We start from the raw sequence: 15,482 nt of genomic DNA, 5'->3' as shown, positions 1-15,482 counted from the left end.
GGCTTATTTGTGACAGCTTTGACGTGCGAACAGTTTTATCAGATGGTAATTTTCTTAAAACGGTTCATTACCGCGAAAGCGCTGGCTGTCATTGTAGACGGTACATTTCGAAAATTACGAGCATTGTGGTAAGAAACGAGGCATTTTGTCTCCTCGTACAGCCAGAGTTTCAGTTGTTAGTATTTCTACGATGTTAAGATCGCTTGAGCACGCTGGTCCGTACCAAATCTAAATTTTAGACCAATTAAAACGAAAGAATTGAAATTGGAGAAGAGCATTACTTTAAATGTTTTGCACATACTTGGAATGTAGTGCACACCGATGCACGAATGCAATGAAACCAGTATTAAACGCAATGCACATACTTAGAGTGTAGTGCACACCATGAGATGTATTTATAGCGATTAGCACCTTCTATGTGCTTACCGCGTACCTGTACGGCAATTCGGATGAGTACCGCTGAATGGACGGGTAGTATCCCATGAGATAGCAGGACTCAGAACAATTATTGCGTATCGACCGGTTGACCGCTAAAATTGCGAAATATCGGCTGTCTTGCATTGAAAAGAACCTCATAAATACGGTGGTGCAAACCGGGTATGCACGCCATGGATTGTTACAGTTAAAGGATTCGTTTGGCACGATCATATCTGTTGAAGAGCACCAATCATGTTTGGATGAATTATTATGTTCTATTTTCATATCTTGGATGATTTGGTGCTCATATGCTTCGCAATTCGTTAATTTGCTGGGCATCTGTTATTGCCACTTGAGTGCTATTTGGCACAAGTTTAGTCCTTAAATAGATGTAATTTATTTCGCAGGCCAGGCACATCAATTAATCGAGATGTTTAACTCGCGGTTTCTCGTTCGGCTGCCGTAACGAACGATAAAATTTTTTAGAACATACAACCCATGAAACTGACACTCAGCCACCACATAATCGTAGCATTGGTGTCAATTTCCGTAATCATGTTCGTTTTTTACCAGGCCAGGACGATAAAAATGCAGGATGCTCTCAAAATGATTTCATCCAAGTTGGACACGCTCGAAAATCTCATTGGACTGATAAAAATCAGCGAAAACGATTCCGAACCGATTCCTTCCAATGTGATCAAAGAGTTGGGCGGATCAAAAAAGCATCCTGTGGTTATCATTCCGGGCTTTGCATCCTCTCATCTTGAGATATGGAACAGCGATGATCATGACTTGTGTTTCAAAAAAGTGTGGGGCTCTCTTGATGGACTGAGACATATGCTGATGGACAAGGCATCATTCCTGTCCCATTTGAAGCTGAAGAGCAATGGCAATGATCCTGAAAACATAAAGGTGCGTGCAGGCAAGGGTATAGAATCGTGCTCGCACATGCTGCCGGGATACTGGGTGTGGTCCAAGATTATTCGGAGTCTTTCGTTGCTCAACTATGATAGTAACTCGTTGATTGTGTTTCCGTACGATTGGAGAATTTCGTTTGAACAGTTGGAGCAGCGAGACGCGTTCTTTACCCGACTGAAGAACGAGGTTGAGATGTTGTACCGGATACACAACGAAAAGGTCGTGGTATTGGGCCATTCCATGGGAGCAGTGATTGCCCACTACATGATGCACTGGGTGGAAGAGAAAGAAAAGGGATGGTGTGACAGGTATCTCCAGGGACTTGTTAACATAGCAGCGCCACAGCTAGGGGTTCCTCGGTCGTTTACAGCGATAATGTCGGGAGATTGGGGCGTGCAGACCACCTCAAGGTTCAACTTTTTGAAGATTTTTTTCTCGCAGTCCGAGCGGGCCGTTCTGCTTCGGAACTGGGAGAGCGTCATGAATTTACTGCCAAAGGGAACGAACAGGATATGGAAACATTTTATTGGGCGGTCTGCAAAGATGAATGGGCGAGCACAAGAACAATCGCAGGAGGAAAGCAAGAACAAACAAACCGACGTACCGCTGGTCAGGTTCACCGACAACAGCGCACGTATCTATGTTGAGCAGATAATTCATTTTGTCAAGGTTCTTCTGGGAAGAGACATTACCAAAATAAAGTACTTCGATCCCACAAAGACGCAGCTACCAAAAGCACCGGAGATGACGATATATTCATTTTACGGGATAGATAGCGAGACAGAGGGTGGATACTGCTACAAAACGGCGGGTCAAACGCTCAACAACAGAGGCATACCCTATTTTATCGACCGAGATGCGTATGACGAAGACATGAGATGCAGAAAGGGCGTATTTGTGGTGAATGGAGATGGAACCGTTCCTCTGATCTCGTTGGGCTATATGGGGCGAAAGGGATGGAAAAACGAACATATCAATCCGGGAAATGTTAGGACCATCGTGAGGGAGTACAGGCACAGACCTGTAAATCTTTTGAAGGACCTGCGTGGTGGCCCAAGTTCGGCTGGTCATGTTGACATATTGGGCAACACAAATCTCATAATTGATGTTCTCAGGATTGTCAGCGGTACAGGCGAGGTCAGTGACAGGGTTTACAGCGAGCTTGACGAGATAATTAGAGACATTGAGGATGAAGAAAAATCAATATGAAAAAATTAAGTTTATTTTGTGAAACGGATTGTGGTCTGCGACCGTTTGCTGTGTTTGTTAAAGTTTGATATGCAGATTTCATCTTAGTTTGTGAACGATCTCAGTTCGCTGAAAGCGCTATGTTTGATCTATGAGGGCATTGCTACTCAATATTTTGCACAAATATGGTTCGTTCGATATTTGCAAGCGTGCTAGAAACGTTGTTCTACCGTCTTAAAACCAAGGAAACGAACAAGACACCGTTTTTGTGCTATGCCAGTAATGATAGATTTTGGCTACAACTAACAAAAAGTATACGGTAGAGGAATGTCCTCCAACTTAACATAATGCTGCTAATCCCTATATCGTGTCACGGTAATGTCACAGCACCCATAGATGTTACAGATGTATTTGTATCAAGCCTGATTAGATTAGATGTTAATCTCACAGAACGTGTGTTGGCCTGTGGCGGCAGAATATCTTAAATGCGGTTTATTTGTGCAAAAACAAGTGATTAAAGAAGATTATGTTACAATACATGGATTGATCTTGGATTGTTGTGTTTGTACACATCGAACCGATTGCTGTTTAATGGTGAGATTTTGGTTACGAAGTGACCGTTTGCTTAGAAGCAAAGCAGTTTCAGCTCGTGACACGTTATTGATGCAAAAATTTGTTTATTCTGGTAAACGTTTTAGTTTTTACAAATTAAGACACGTATCACGTTTGGTTCAATGACTGCAACCACTCGTGTTAGTATCCATAAAAATATTTAGATGAAAGTTTATTACAATTTTACGTTTGAACTACCGCTTTTGAGATGAAACATTCCACTAGTGGCTGAGATAAGTCATGTTAAAAGACCATCAACAGGATATTTCTGTGATCGTCGTACCTAAAATTGTTTTACCCGTCAAATATTCAAAATATGTGAGTGTCCTGCAAAAATATGCAGCTTTAAACATGTCGTATATCAAATGCTGTTACAGACAGTATTACATGCTTTGTTTAATTCACCACTGTTCTGTGCAAGATAAGTAAACGTGGTGCTTTTAAAAATTGCACTAATTTATTTTGTTTCCGGTTTTTTCCAATAAACGTTGTATTCATCAGATCGCTACTGTGAATCGTAAGTTATGAATGTGAGCAATTTATTGGTTCCTTTTGCCTAATTTGGTTCTTCGATGATGATAACGTCGTTTACATCAACTGTAATTCAACGGCGCACGCGTGCAAATAATGAAAGTGCTAAATTGTCGGTACATCCGTTTTAGTTGCGGTTGGTCATTTGGTTCCCGACCATTGCCTGAGATTTTGTAATTTATGTTATAATTCGATGCTTTTACAAGTCCAACTCAAACAAAGACATCTCCAACATTAAAACAGCGCATTGGCGCAATTGAAGTATTTAATGCGGATATCTGTAACTGGAATAGTAAGTAACTAAAAATTGCTACTCTAGAAGATAGTTCATTCAGTGTTGGTATCGGATATTCGTAATTTTAATGGTTATAATACTACCTAGTGAAACTGCCAAAAAAATAAATAAATTTTAGAGAATATTATTTAGTACCCAGCCGACTTCGTCGGGTTATTTTCGTTTGTTTTGTTTGACTTCTCCGTGCTATCCTCATCGCATACAGTGTATGTAAACTTGTCCTCTTTCTTTTTCCTCTCTTCTTTCGACCCCTCTTCTTTCCTTATCTCGTAATCGGTGGGCTCATTGCTATTATCATCGCAGATAGTGTACTTATAGTTCTCGTCATCTTTTCCCTCTTTTTTATCTTCCTTATCGGCAAGATTGGACTCCTCAATTTTGTTACTTCCGTCGACCTGCTCAATATCGTATTTTGACCTCAAGTTATCGACTATCGATTTACCGTATATTGTCAGTATTAATGAACAAAAGCAAAGAATCAGCCTCATTAACAAGCAATCCGTCCCAACATTTATATTTTTTTGATACTAATCCTCACCAATGATTTATATCCCGAATAAGTGTTGAAACACTTGCAATCTTATCGTTCTCTGATGTTTTGCAAATATTTATGTATTTGGTGATAGCGTAATGTACAAATCAGATCAAGATCGTTATGAAGAAACCTATTTACGCCTCCAACTTTGACATCATGAGCGGCCAAACAAATTATGAGAAAAGCACAGAAACCTGGATGAATAATTGTATTTACTAGAGTCACATTTATTCATTGTTGCGTTCAGAATAACGATACATAACAGCCATACTCACTCATGTATGCAGATAAGAGTTTGAAAACAACAAAAAGGTGATATACATCTTATTTATCATCATCGACATAATAAAAGACAACTTGGAAGCTGATCGGTCAGTTCTGAAAAAAATTTTGCTTGGTATTTTTACACGAAAGAAAAAGTTGAGAACTTTTTTCCGAGACAATCACAGCTTTCATTTACAAACAATATTAAGTATGGCATCACTCAAAAACAGATTTTTTACTGTTATTCAGAAAGGTAAGAAACGAAAATGGCTACAAACAAAGCAAAGCGGTAACACCGAAAACAGGATATTGTTTTTATGAATAACTAGGTGTAATTCCGTTTCATAAACAAAAATAGCACAGCTAGTGTACATATAAAATTACTAATAAGCTTATAAATTCCCTTTTTAGCTGCTAAGAGAGAGCATAGTTCTTTTCTATAGAGTTTATGAATCACATAAACAAAGGAACTCTACCGTTGTAAAATTCATATAGCACAATTTTTTTAATAATTCGGTATAAAATTGTTTTATATCGTTAAAGTGCCGTAACTACATGTGTAATAAACGTATATTTATCGATATAGTATAGAAAGAGCAATACCAAACATTTTATGGCGTATAGCCTCAAAATATTAAGCTGTAGCAGTTGGACTGTTGGCAGAAAAAACAGCACTATGTTTAACAATCGAATTCATTTAATTTAAAGATAATATACACCCAAGGCTCGTCTGTTAATTCAAACCTTTAGTAAAACGTATTGGTACAAAAACTAAGGATGATCTTACTATCGGTGCAGTTGCACACAAAAAGAAGTTTTATCAAATTTGACATGAGTAGATAATATTTAACAGTTACCAGCACATGAATAAAGGCTTTTGCATTCATATACGGTACTAGGTACAGTCTGTAACCAGACACTAAAAAGTGTGTTAAAGGGCTGCAAGCGTAGTAATACTGATTAGACACATTATCAGTCCAGGAACTGTTCTAAAACTCATAGATGAACTTATTACTTTTTTATTGATATCATGAACGACTGCTTAAATACGAGTGTATCGGCAAAAGTCGGACCCGTGTTACCCAATTAGAAATGGTAGCATGGCTGTGCCAGTTAAAATTCACGTCGTTTGCATCGTTCCAAACCATGTTGAAAAAAACATCACAGCATTCAAAAGAGGGCATAATTACTCTAACACTCTCTAAGAATCGCCTAAGCAGCTCTCGAGGAACAGTGGTCTGATCAATAAAATATTTAGAAACCACCTGGTTGGGTATTTGTCTTACTTCAGTGGTGATGGTCGAATCCAAAATATTCCCTTCGCATTGAATGAATGATTTTATATTGAAAACAGGAGAGACATCGAGAAAGTTCAAGGGAAGAAATTCAATAAAGTTACCCTCATTCTCGTAGTTACCATGATCAGTAAATTTGAAGAAAAGTAGAAATTGCAACCGGCACAGACTTACATATCGTATGATGTCGGAATAGCTCATCGATAAAACGTTATGGAAAACATAAACCAAGAAAAACTCACGAGTGTACAGTTGGTAAAACAAAATATCGTGGTCACGCAAATCTTTTCGATCCAGACCCTTTCGTCCAATAATGTTCATAAATAATTGGACGAGTAGTTCGAATTTACGCATTACATAATAACCTATGTACAACTTGTGTGTATTATCGTAGCGTTTACCGGCAGTAATGTCGTAGAAGTACTGTCTCAGGGAAAGTAGCTCAGGAAATAGTAGCAGTTTCACACTTAAATTTGAACAAAAAAAAATTGATAGCTGGTTGTAGATGATGGTTTTTATATCCAATCTGTTGAGCGTTCTGAAAGTCGATGAATTGATTCCAATAATTCTAAAGAACACGTTAACGTTTTGGATTAGCAAAGGCATCACTTTGGTGTAGCATAAGTTTGTAATATCCTTGATCAGTTCAGCATCATCCTGTAATTTGGTCAAATAGAACATCATATCATCACTTTGCGTTTTTTTAAGTGCCTGACAGATATTTAGATACGAAACAACATGTTCTTGATTAATGTTCCTAGTATTTATTATGTCTGGGTGACTCATTGCAGAACATGAACCATGCCATCGTGTCGTGATGGTGGGATCATGTGTTGTTTGATGTTCAACACCATAACAATCATCATTGTGTTTTGATTTGTAATAGCTATTGTGTTTTTGGCATAATATTTTGATTGAATCAAGAACATGTTTGGCAAGCAGGTGTTCGTTTGGAGAATGAGATATGGAAGTATTCAAAAAACACAGCATGTTATCGTATTGTAAGTGAAAGCTCGATTTGCTTGATGTATCATCTATGTACTTCCCATAAGAAACATGCCACATCGTATTTAAAATGCTGTAATATATGCGCATCGGTAGTGCCAATTTCGATGACCAATTTCTAAATCTTAAACCGGTCATTCTTCTTGATTCGCAGCTATCGTTCATATTATACATCATATCAGATATATTATGATTGTTCTCTTCTATTTTTTCGCCCGAAGTTTCATTACACCCTTCATACGGCTTCTTTCGAAAATGTGTTTTGCGCCCTTGCAGATATTTGCAGGCATTTCCGGCGATTGTTGGAATATCGGTCTTTTTACTGAGATTTTTGCCGAGAGATATCTTCGACTCGGGAGAATGCTCTTCTTCACGAAACAACTCTGATTTATGGTCGACATAAGAAGAGGTGGATGGCTGTTGATCCTTACATGTTCTTTCAAGACATGTTTCTTGACCTGTGTATCCTACTTTATGAGCAGATCTGTTCACTTCCCTGTTATCCTCTCCTAAAACATTAGTACAGGTATTTTTTCGGCAAGGCATCTCCCTTTCATCATCAGGACGAATAGCATCACTATCTTTTGCTATAACCATCTTCGCATGGTCTTCAACGCGCTGCTTATAATAATTCATTGTCTGGTACACTCCAAGCAAATCCGAAACCGGATTCTGTGAAGCATTCAGGTATGATATATAATGCAAGCTAAGCACTGAGAAGTACATTTCAAACATGAAAGGTACAATCAGAGAACTAAATATACCAGTGATGTATTGATTTGCTGTCATGGCAAATATTTTAAAAGGAAGGATACGCACAAAAAAAGGAACATCTCTATTCAAAATGGAAGATGTACGCAAAAAGAAAACGTTAATATTTTATTATTTGTCGATATCACCGTTTTATTTTCATCAACAAACATATAAAAATCCTTATTTTTATAACTACACCTCTTGTCATTTAGTTGATGACAGCTGTCATTTCTTCTTAATAAATATCTCGATTCTTATTTCCACCAAGTTTCCATATCTAATCTTCTGCACATACGAAGCAGACTGCAACCTAAAATATAAATTTAGTTTAAATAAAGATAACATACTTTGGAATAGCTAAGTAAAGCAATTAGCTATAGTATGTGCTAATAGCATAGTGTTGCTGTAACTTATTGTATCAGACCCTTTGAGATATTGGCTAGTTATTAATTTTATTTTTATTACATTTATCACACTTATATTACTGAGGAACTTTTTGACTGTTACCATATTTGTATCGTTAAAGATGTTGATGCAAATGTTATCAACTGTTACCATGACTAAGTTGATTAGTGAGTTCAAAGCTTTAGATTATTATATTTTGTACAGGATGAATAAGCCGATAGGAATGTAACTAAAAAAATTTTAAAATGGGCTGTAACTTCCTAAATACAATATAATGTTTAATTACACATGACTATCAACTCAGCATAGAGGTATATAGTTAAAGCTACCATACACTCATGTCAATACAAAACAAAGTACCTCCTTAAGTACAATATTCATCGTGGTGCTGTACGGCAGATTTATCTAATGTTGAAAGAGGAAATTGTTGCTCAACAACAACAATTGTGTCATATTTCATTCTGTATAAAGAAAGTACGAGAAGAACTGCATCAAGAAACATAAAAAAAGATAACTACAACATCAAAATGTAGAGTTATCTATTATATAGGACGATCAGGTGAAATACATTGTTTAAAACATATTGATTCTTGAGCAAGCAAATCTTCTGTATGAACTCGTAGATACCATGGAACTAAAGTATTTTACTCACCACTGTACAATCATCCATCCCATCAATATATTTTGTGATCACCTTCGCAAGTCTAACATATTTCGTTGCATTCAAACACTTTTCTATGCTTGTTCTGAACACCTGTTTGAACGATGATAAGCGCAATTTAAACAATTTCTGTAATAACACCTGTTTGTGGAGTATTTTGCAGATTATATCTTTTGTCAACGTACATTTCATAATTTTTATGCGGATGTTTACGAAATAAATTACAGCAACAAAGAATAGCATGTCATAGGAATTAAGAACATTTTCCATGTTGGTTGCTCATCATGTACAAATATTCCAGTATATACAACAAAAATGCTTCGTAATGATATGGCATGTGAGTGATAAATTAATGACCTTCAGTGTAACAACGTTGCTGACACTCGGGCTGACAATTTGATCAAAAAGAGTCATCGACTAGAACATTCGATCCCTCCATAGATCAAAAATCGTGTAAATCAATGCCAGCTCAAGCGGACCAGAAAAACATCGTTTAAGTGTTGCTGCTACATAAAGAGATAAATAAACACGTTAATAAAAAATGAGAGCTACTTTGATTCAGAATAAAACGCAAAATAAACCATTATGGTACAAAATATTATTTTTTTGACAAATATGTTCATCGGAATTATATGTCCTCATTTATTATAGAAGTATCAAATTACAGAATTTACTTACTAAAATAGTTTATTTATCTCCCTATGCTACGGCAAAATCTACTATTTACTAAATTTGCTCACTTACCTCACTAAACCATCTGCCCATATTTCCATCCATTAGCCACCCCCTCAAAAATGTCCGATCAAATTCAAAACACCTTAGAATCAACACTACCAGCCCTTAAGCATCTTCTCGACACCCACAAACTCACCAAACAACAAGTCTCCAAGATCATGGAGAGGCGCAAGCTCATGCTACATCGTCCATTTACGAAGGATAATGCGTTGAGATTTCTTGAATATGAAAGCAAGCTTGATATGTATCTGAAGCATAAGGACAGCTACAACACATTTTTAGATGTTTTGTACAAACGGGTGATCTGTAAGTTTAGAGATGAGGCTGTGTTTACGATGTTTGTTAAGCATTTGATTGGTGAACGAATAGTTTGTGATGATGAGGGAGATAAGAAAAACAACCGCAGTTTCGATGTTAACAGGGCACGGTACGTTGATAAATACTCTCTAAACACTTTAAAAACGTTTTGTCTTACCTATCTTAAGAGGAATAGAACGCAGTATTTAACATTATTGATGGCGAACACATTTTATAAAATAGGTGATGTGAATACGGGCAGAAAACTGTTCGTGGATGCCATGCGATTGAGCACTGATAAGAGCATCACCAAAATGATGATGGAATGTGAGCAGGCATGTCACAGCACGTATCAAACAACGAGTAGCAAAGAGATAATTGAGGCATTGAGGAAAGAATTGGAATAGAGACCTATAAACAGGTCATTAAACAGTTTGTTGGTGCAGAAACGTCCAAATAAACTTGATTGTTCACATAAAGCATGCTTTTCGTTGTTTAACAACGGTACTTTATTCAATGTTGACATGAGGAGCATTCATTTTTACATTCATATCAGCAAAGCAACATCAAAACATTCCCGTACAGCTAAATGTTTGTTTTAATGCCTGTGATTAACGGCAAGATGACACTAACTGCGATATTTGAGTGCAACAAAAGGTGTGCGCATTATTCTCAAAATGTGATTGCTCCACTCTTTTACATTTTTTGCCGTAGATCGTGCTGTGCTCCCCATGTTGTGCGGTTTTAATCATCACTTGTTACGTATAGGACACCGTATTCATCGTAGATACAAAGAAGTGATGATTTCAATTAAAATCCCTTGATTAACCAGAAACTCAAAAAAGCATCTGAACTTCCTTAATTCATATAAATCGCTGTATTCTCATGGCGTATTTAAATGCTCGTAACTTAAACATCTTACAATCAATCCCTAACTCTTATATCATTCAATTCTACTTATGATTTTCAACACGTTATTTTCATCCACACGTAGTAACACGGCACTAATATCATAAATTTTCTTTCTTTCCAACTTGTAATCATTCTTCTCATTTACCAGCAAATTATCAAAGATGTCCATTTCTATCATCATATCACCAATACTTTCATTATTTCCTATCAGAACATACTTACCTTTTTGTTCTCTGCTCAGTTTCTCATCATTATTTCCATTTATGTCTATTTCAGCGCCTTGCACATCATTTGATGCGTTGCCGTGAACATCGTTTATTTCATAGTATCCCACCGTAATACCCTCATCCATTCCCAAGTAATATCCCCGTGTTTTAATTCTTTTCATTTCGTTGATCACCAACGAATCGCACAGCTCTTTAATTTTTTGTAGTTCCACCTCCACTATATTGATGAATGGCACAATCTCCATGTTCAGCAAACATCCATTTATCTTTATTTCTTCTGTGCTCCTCACCTCCAAGTTGTGGTAACCTATGGCACCTGATATAAATGCGCCCTCAACTTTTTTCTTTATCTCCACAGCCTTCAAGTTCCTTTTATAGGTGCTCGGACCACCACTGACAGTATTGGCACCAGAATTACCATCACCTACCACGTGTTTCTTCTTGGTGATCGTGGTAAATACGGTGCTAACATATACATTAGTATCAATTATCCTCATATTCTCTAAAATAACGTAATCACGCGCATCCAATTCGTAAAACACCTCTTCACTGGTGTTAAACATGTAAATGATTGCTTCTCCTATTCTCATGAGGTAAAATTCCTCTATCTTGTCATTGATCAGGAAATACGTTCCTTCTGATTTTCTCTTACGTAGAAGAATTGAGATGTAATTTATTCTCCCTTCTATAGGGTGTAAGAAAGGAAATGACATGGTGGGTGTATCGAAAGGGCTGAGCGAAAGTTGTACTTTTACAAATGCGTCGAGTGGTGGCGCTGATTTTTCTTCTGTTTTAATTCTTTTTGAGGCTTTCTCCAAGGAATGTTTTTTACCCAGAGATTTCTTTTTTTCCTCAGCATGATTATCTTCATTAAGCGAGACGTTCGCACCTTTATCATTTACTTCTGTGACTGTTTTTGCATCACTTACTTCCTTAGCTATTGGCTTTTCTTTATCCGTTCGTTTTCTGCTTCCTTTATCGCTACCATCCGCACTGTCTTCGTCATTAACTCCTTCGATATCACATATGTAAACCTCATCTCTTCCATTTACACTAAATTCTTCACAATCAAACATCCAAACATCACTATAACTGTTGTAAACTATAACACCGTTGTTGTAGTATCTGTTCTTCTTTCTACATCTTGGTATTACTACCGTATCATTACGTTGTAAATTGCAGTACTTATAGACAGACCTGTTCCACAAAACTACCGTAACTAATTTGTCCTCGATAAGATCAAGGACCACAAGTATCTGGTAAAAAGGGAATGAAGTGTGTTTGTATGCAAGTATTCTACTCTTAAAAATTATTTTGGCTACAAAGAATGGATAAACTGACTGAGACGAAGTCTCTACTCCTCGGGTTGGACTAGAAGTAATGCCTGGATTGTATTTTCCTGGTTCAAAACTTGTTTTCTTTTTTCTCTGTTCATTTTTTAACATTTCATACTTAATCTTACCGTTAAGGTAGAGGGTGCCGTTTTTATAAATGGCTTCCAGTCGTTGTGGTATCGTTTTAAAGAACAGTGGTGTGTCGCTAAGAAATGGCAAATAGTTCATTTGTTCGGCCATATCATTCTTTTCTTGACCATTTTTTTCCGCTCGTACCAAATATCGCTCGGCAACAGCACCCTTATCAATTTCATTGCACTCATCCTCTATTAAAACACCTTCATCACCGTCCCTCATGGTTACCTTGTCACCAATACGGTATTTGCCCATAACTACCTTACCGTATATACTTGGTGATAGTTTATAAGTCAAGTATTGGTCATCATTTTTTACTGTTACATCAAAATAACACGTAAAGCCCTTGTTTTGAGTGCTATGATACCGATGGATACTTTGTATAGCAAATACCATTTTGGAGGGGTAACAAAATTTTATGTGTTTGCTCCCCGTAACACGCAATAGAAGCACGATATGTAGGTCGATGCATAGCCGTGTTATTCGTACGTCAATTACTCGATAATGATTGTACATGTTGTGTTATCAGTTCAAATGAATGATCTTGTATAACTAACATTGCATTATACGATAATGACCGTTCATGAAGAGGTATACGCGCATCAATATCCTATAAATAATGGCATGGAATGTTTCGGAACAAAATACAAGTATAATATCTGAACTTGGTGCTCATGTCACAGGATAATAGAATCGTAATAACTTCTGAAAAATAAAGAATGTGTTAATGCATGCTGTTGTAATGGGGAACATATTGTGTGTAAATTTGTAAGCATTGATTGCTGTTCCATGCGCATGTTTGTTACTTTTTCTAGAAATACACCTATTTATCACCTCACAGAACAAAATGTCTTTCTCTGCTGCCACACCATATGCATTGTTCACAAAACATCCTCGTTAAATTATGCTAGAATATTTTGTACACGAGCACATAATAACAAATAAACAACATTGATATTAGAAATACTCGGTTAATGTTATGTGAGGTGATAAACAAACGTACTTTAAGAAAATACCAATAGTAGAAGTGGTAGTAGAATGGTGTAAAACATGTTCTACACAATTTATGTTTTTAAAACTGACTTTGCATATTTACAAAACCAAGCGCATCTTGTTGAGTGCATAACATGTCTATCGTGTTTTTATACATCGATCTCATCGGTAAAAAATACTATTTTATCCCCTGCAATGCAACTTGATGTAATGACTACAGACAAGCGGCTGTACACCATTCCAGAGAAGATGGTAAATGACTGCATCCTTTTCAGAGACATTGTAAATATGACCGATCAATGCTCACCAATTAACATTCTCATGCATTCCTCTGTTTTAGAGTTTATAATGGGATTCTCTGAAATAAACACGATAAATCTACCGGAGAATTACGATGCTACACAGATAGTGTTCCCTCAGGCAGTTTTCGATTTTATCAACTGCCTTGATTTCCCGACTTTGAATGATATATGCACAGCAGCTAACTATCTTTACTATCCTGCACTGCTTGAGCTGTGTTGCAAGGTTATCTCTAAGAAGTTACGGGACATAGAGGTTGTGAGTGGTGAAACGGCCAATGAGTTAACGTGGATATCATCGGATGAAGATTCTTAGATTGTATGCATGCGTAGGAAACGCTAGTTTGATGTGAATAAATGATAGATGTGAAAAATGTAATGATAAATTTATGCTTGTGCGGTTTAAATAAATAAGATACAGATGCGTTCTAGAATGTTTTTGGATAGGAATATGATTCTATAAAAGCCATGCTATTTAAATATGGAGCAACAATTTATTCGCATAAACAACAAAACCATACATTTAAGTAACACATACAGTGTTCTATATCAAGGAAATGTGTGCTTATTTAATGAGATACATCAATTATATATCTCATAACGATGCCACTTTCCCATATGAACGTTAACAAGCACCAAAATGTGCTATAGCACTAAACCATAATGAAATGTTTGATGCCCTTATACATGGCAATCAAAAAATATGGCAACAAGGACATGCAGACATAAACTCAAGCTTTCACAGCAAAGAACAAATTGATCCAACAAAACACGTTTTTTTTGCGTATCTGGTAGCATGAATGCACAAAGAGAATAGCTGAGTAGTAGGATGGTTCATTTATACGATGACCACCCAACAGCAAAGAATTGCTCTCATCTATCTTTGGTACAGAAACATAAAATTCCAGGTTAAAAAATTGAAATTACCCTACACTATAAACTAAGCTAACCATTGAAAATCTTCTGCGCATAAATAAAGTTTTCTGTTCATTTTTATCATCGTACTAACTGTACTATCCCGTTTGTCAAAAACAGATCCATGAATGTGCCTACATGCATTTATTAACGCAGCTCATCAGTTGCCCGATTAACAGCAACAATTTTCTAAAACAATAAAGGTGAATTAATAAAATTAGCAAATCTAAAAATGCTTGTCACGCTTTTATCGGTGTATGACAGCTATACTATCTCACAGCACACGGCACAAATCGCTTTCTTGCAAGATATGTCGTCCGTAGTATGTTCGAATAGATCACAACATCATACCAATTTTTACTTTTGGTAAACACTTCATTATTGTTAACATGACAGAGCAGCTATCTCAACACAAGCGGTTTTAAATCGCTTTACGAACCAACAAATTTTCTGCAGCAATGGCGTTGATAATGTGCAAGAGACACAATCCATTGTGTTTAGATTGACAGCATCATTCATGCTGTTGGCATATGTCATCAATATGTTATGGACTGCTTGAATACATGCAATCACCAGTTTCTTAATACCTGCGAAAGCTTCAAAATATTGACATAACATAAGTTGGATTAGTTCTTTTTGTGCTAAACCCATGCCAATATGAAGAGTGTGGAGTTTAAGATGCACCACATTCTTACTCTCCACCAAATTCCATTTGTTCGCATCAGCTTTTGCAGGTTGGAATTTATCATCATTTCT

General features: G+C 36.7%; 9 protein-coding genes across 9 annotated transcripts; 4 read left to right on the top strand and 5 right to left on the bottom strand.

The window, feature by feature from the left end:
• Positions 1-414: 414 nt before the first annotated feature.
• Positions 415-756, bottom strand: VCUG_01820 (uncharacterized protein; the record flags this gene model as incomplete). The annotated part of the gene is made up of 1 exon (XM_008076643.1): positions 415-756. The coding sequence occupies one exon, from the start codon at positions 754-756 to the stop codon at positions 415-417; it is 342 nt and encodes a 113-aa protein (XP_008074834.1).
• Positions 757-882: 126 nt separating this feature from the next.
• Positions 883-3,043, top strand: VCUG_01819 (uncharacterized protein). The gene has a single exon (XM_008076642.1). The coding sequence runs from the start codon at positions 916-918 to the stop codon at positions 2,542-2,544; it is 1,629 nt and encodes a 542-aa protein (XP_008074833.1). The 5' UTR covers positions 883-915; the 3' UTR covers positions 2,545-3,043.
• A 1,032-nt stretch (positions 3,044-4,075) lies between these two features.
• Positions 4,076-4,449, bottom strand: VCUG_01818 (uncharacterized protein; the record flags this gene model as incomplete). Its single annotated transcript, XM_008076641.1, has 1 exon — positions 4,076-4,449. One exon carries the CDS (start codon positions 4,447-4,449, stop codon positions 4,090-4,092), a length of 360 nt encoding a protein of 119 aa, XP_008074832.1. The 3' UTR covers positions 4,076-4,089.
• A 1,339-nt stretch (positions 4,450-5,788) lies between these two features.
• VCUG_01817 (uncharacterized protein) lies at positions 5,789-7,795 on the bottom strand (the record flags this gene model as incomplete). The annotated part of the gene is made up of 1 exon (XM_008076640.1): positions 5,789-7,795. The coding sequence occupies one exon, from the start codon at positions 7,793-7,795 to the stop codon at positions 5,789-5,791; it is 2,007 nt and encodes a 668-aa protein (XP_008074831.1).
• On the top strand, positions 7,733-8,174 carry VCUG_01816 (uncharacterized protein; the record flags this gene model as incomplete). Its single annotated transcript, XM_008076639.1, has 1 exon — positions 7,733-8,174. The coding sequence occupies exon 1, from the start codon at positions 7,848-7,850 to the stop codon at positions 8,172-8,174; it is 327 nt and encodes a 108-aa protein (XP_008074830.1). The 5' UTR covers positions 7,733-7,847.
• A 1,499-nt stretch (positions 8,175-9,673) lies between these two features.
• On the top strand, positions 9,674-10,386 carry VCUG_01815 (uncharacterized protein; the record flags this gene model as incomplete). Its single annotated transcript, XM_008076638.1, has 1 exon — positions 9,674-10,386. The coding sequence occupies one exon, from the start codon at positions 9,674-9,676 to the stop codon at positions 10,316-10,318; it is 645 nt and encodes a 214-aa protein (XP_008074829.1). The 3' UTR covers positions 10,319-10,386.
• On the bottom strand, positions 10,131-12,915 carry VCUG_01814 (uncharacterized protein; the record flags this gene model as incomplete). The annotated part of the gene is made up of 1 exon (XM_008076637.1): positions 10,131-12,915. The coding sequence occupies one exon, from the start codon at positions 12,913-12,915 to the stop codon at positions 10,855-10,857; it is 2,061 nt and encodes a 686-aa protein (XP_008074828.1). The 3' UTR covers positions 10,131-10,854.
• Positions 12,916-13,602: 687 nt separating this feature from the next.
• Positions 13,603-14,237, top strand: VCUG_01813 (uncharacterized protein). Its single transcript, XM_008076636.1, has one exon. It carries the CDS (start codon positions 13,708-13,710, stop codon positions 14,125-14,127), a length of 420 nt encoding a protein of 139 aa, XP_008074827.1. The 5' UTR covers positions 13,603-13,707; the 3' UTR covers positions 14,128-14,237.
• An 873-nt stretch (positions 14,238-15,110) lies between these two features.
• VCUG_01812 (uncharacterized protein) lies at positions 15,111-15,482 on the bottom strand (the record flags this gene model as incomplete). The annotated part of the gene is made up of 1 exon (XM_008076635.1): positions 15,111-15,482. A coding segment is annotated over one exon (372 nt), but the record flags the coding sequence as incomplete, so codon positions are not given.

This window comes from Vavraia culicis, assembly GCF_000192795.1.
Source record: "Vavraia culicis subsp. floridensis unplaced genomic scaffold supercont1.33, whole genome shotgun sequence".
In the NCBI taxonomy this organism is placed as follows: Eukaryota; Fungi; Microsporidia; family Pleistophoridae; genus Vavraia; species Vavraia culicis.
Note: the sequence above shows the minus strand (reverse complement) of the source record. Positions and strands in the feature narration are given on the sequence as shown.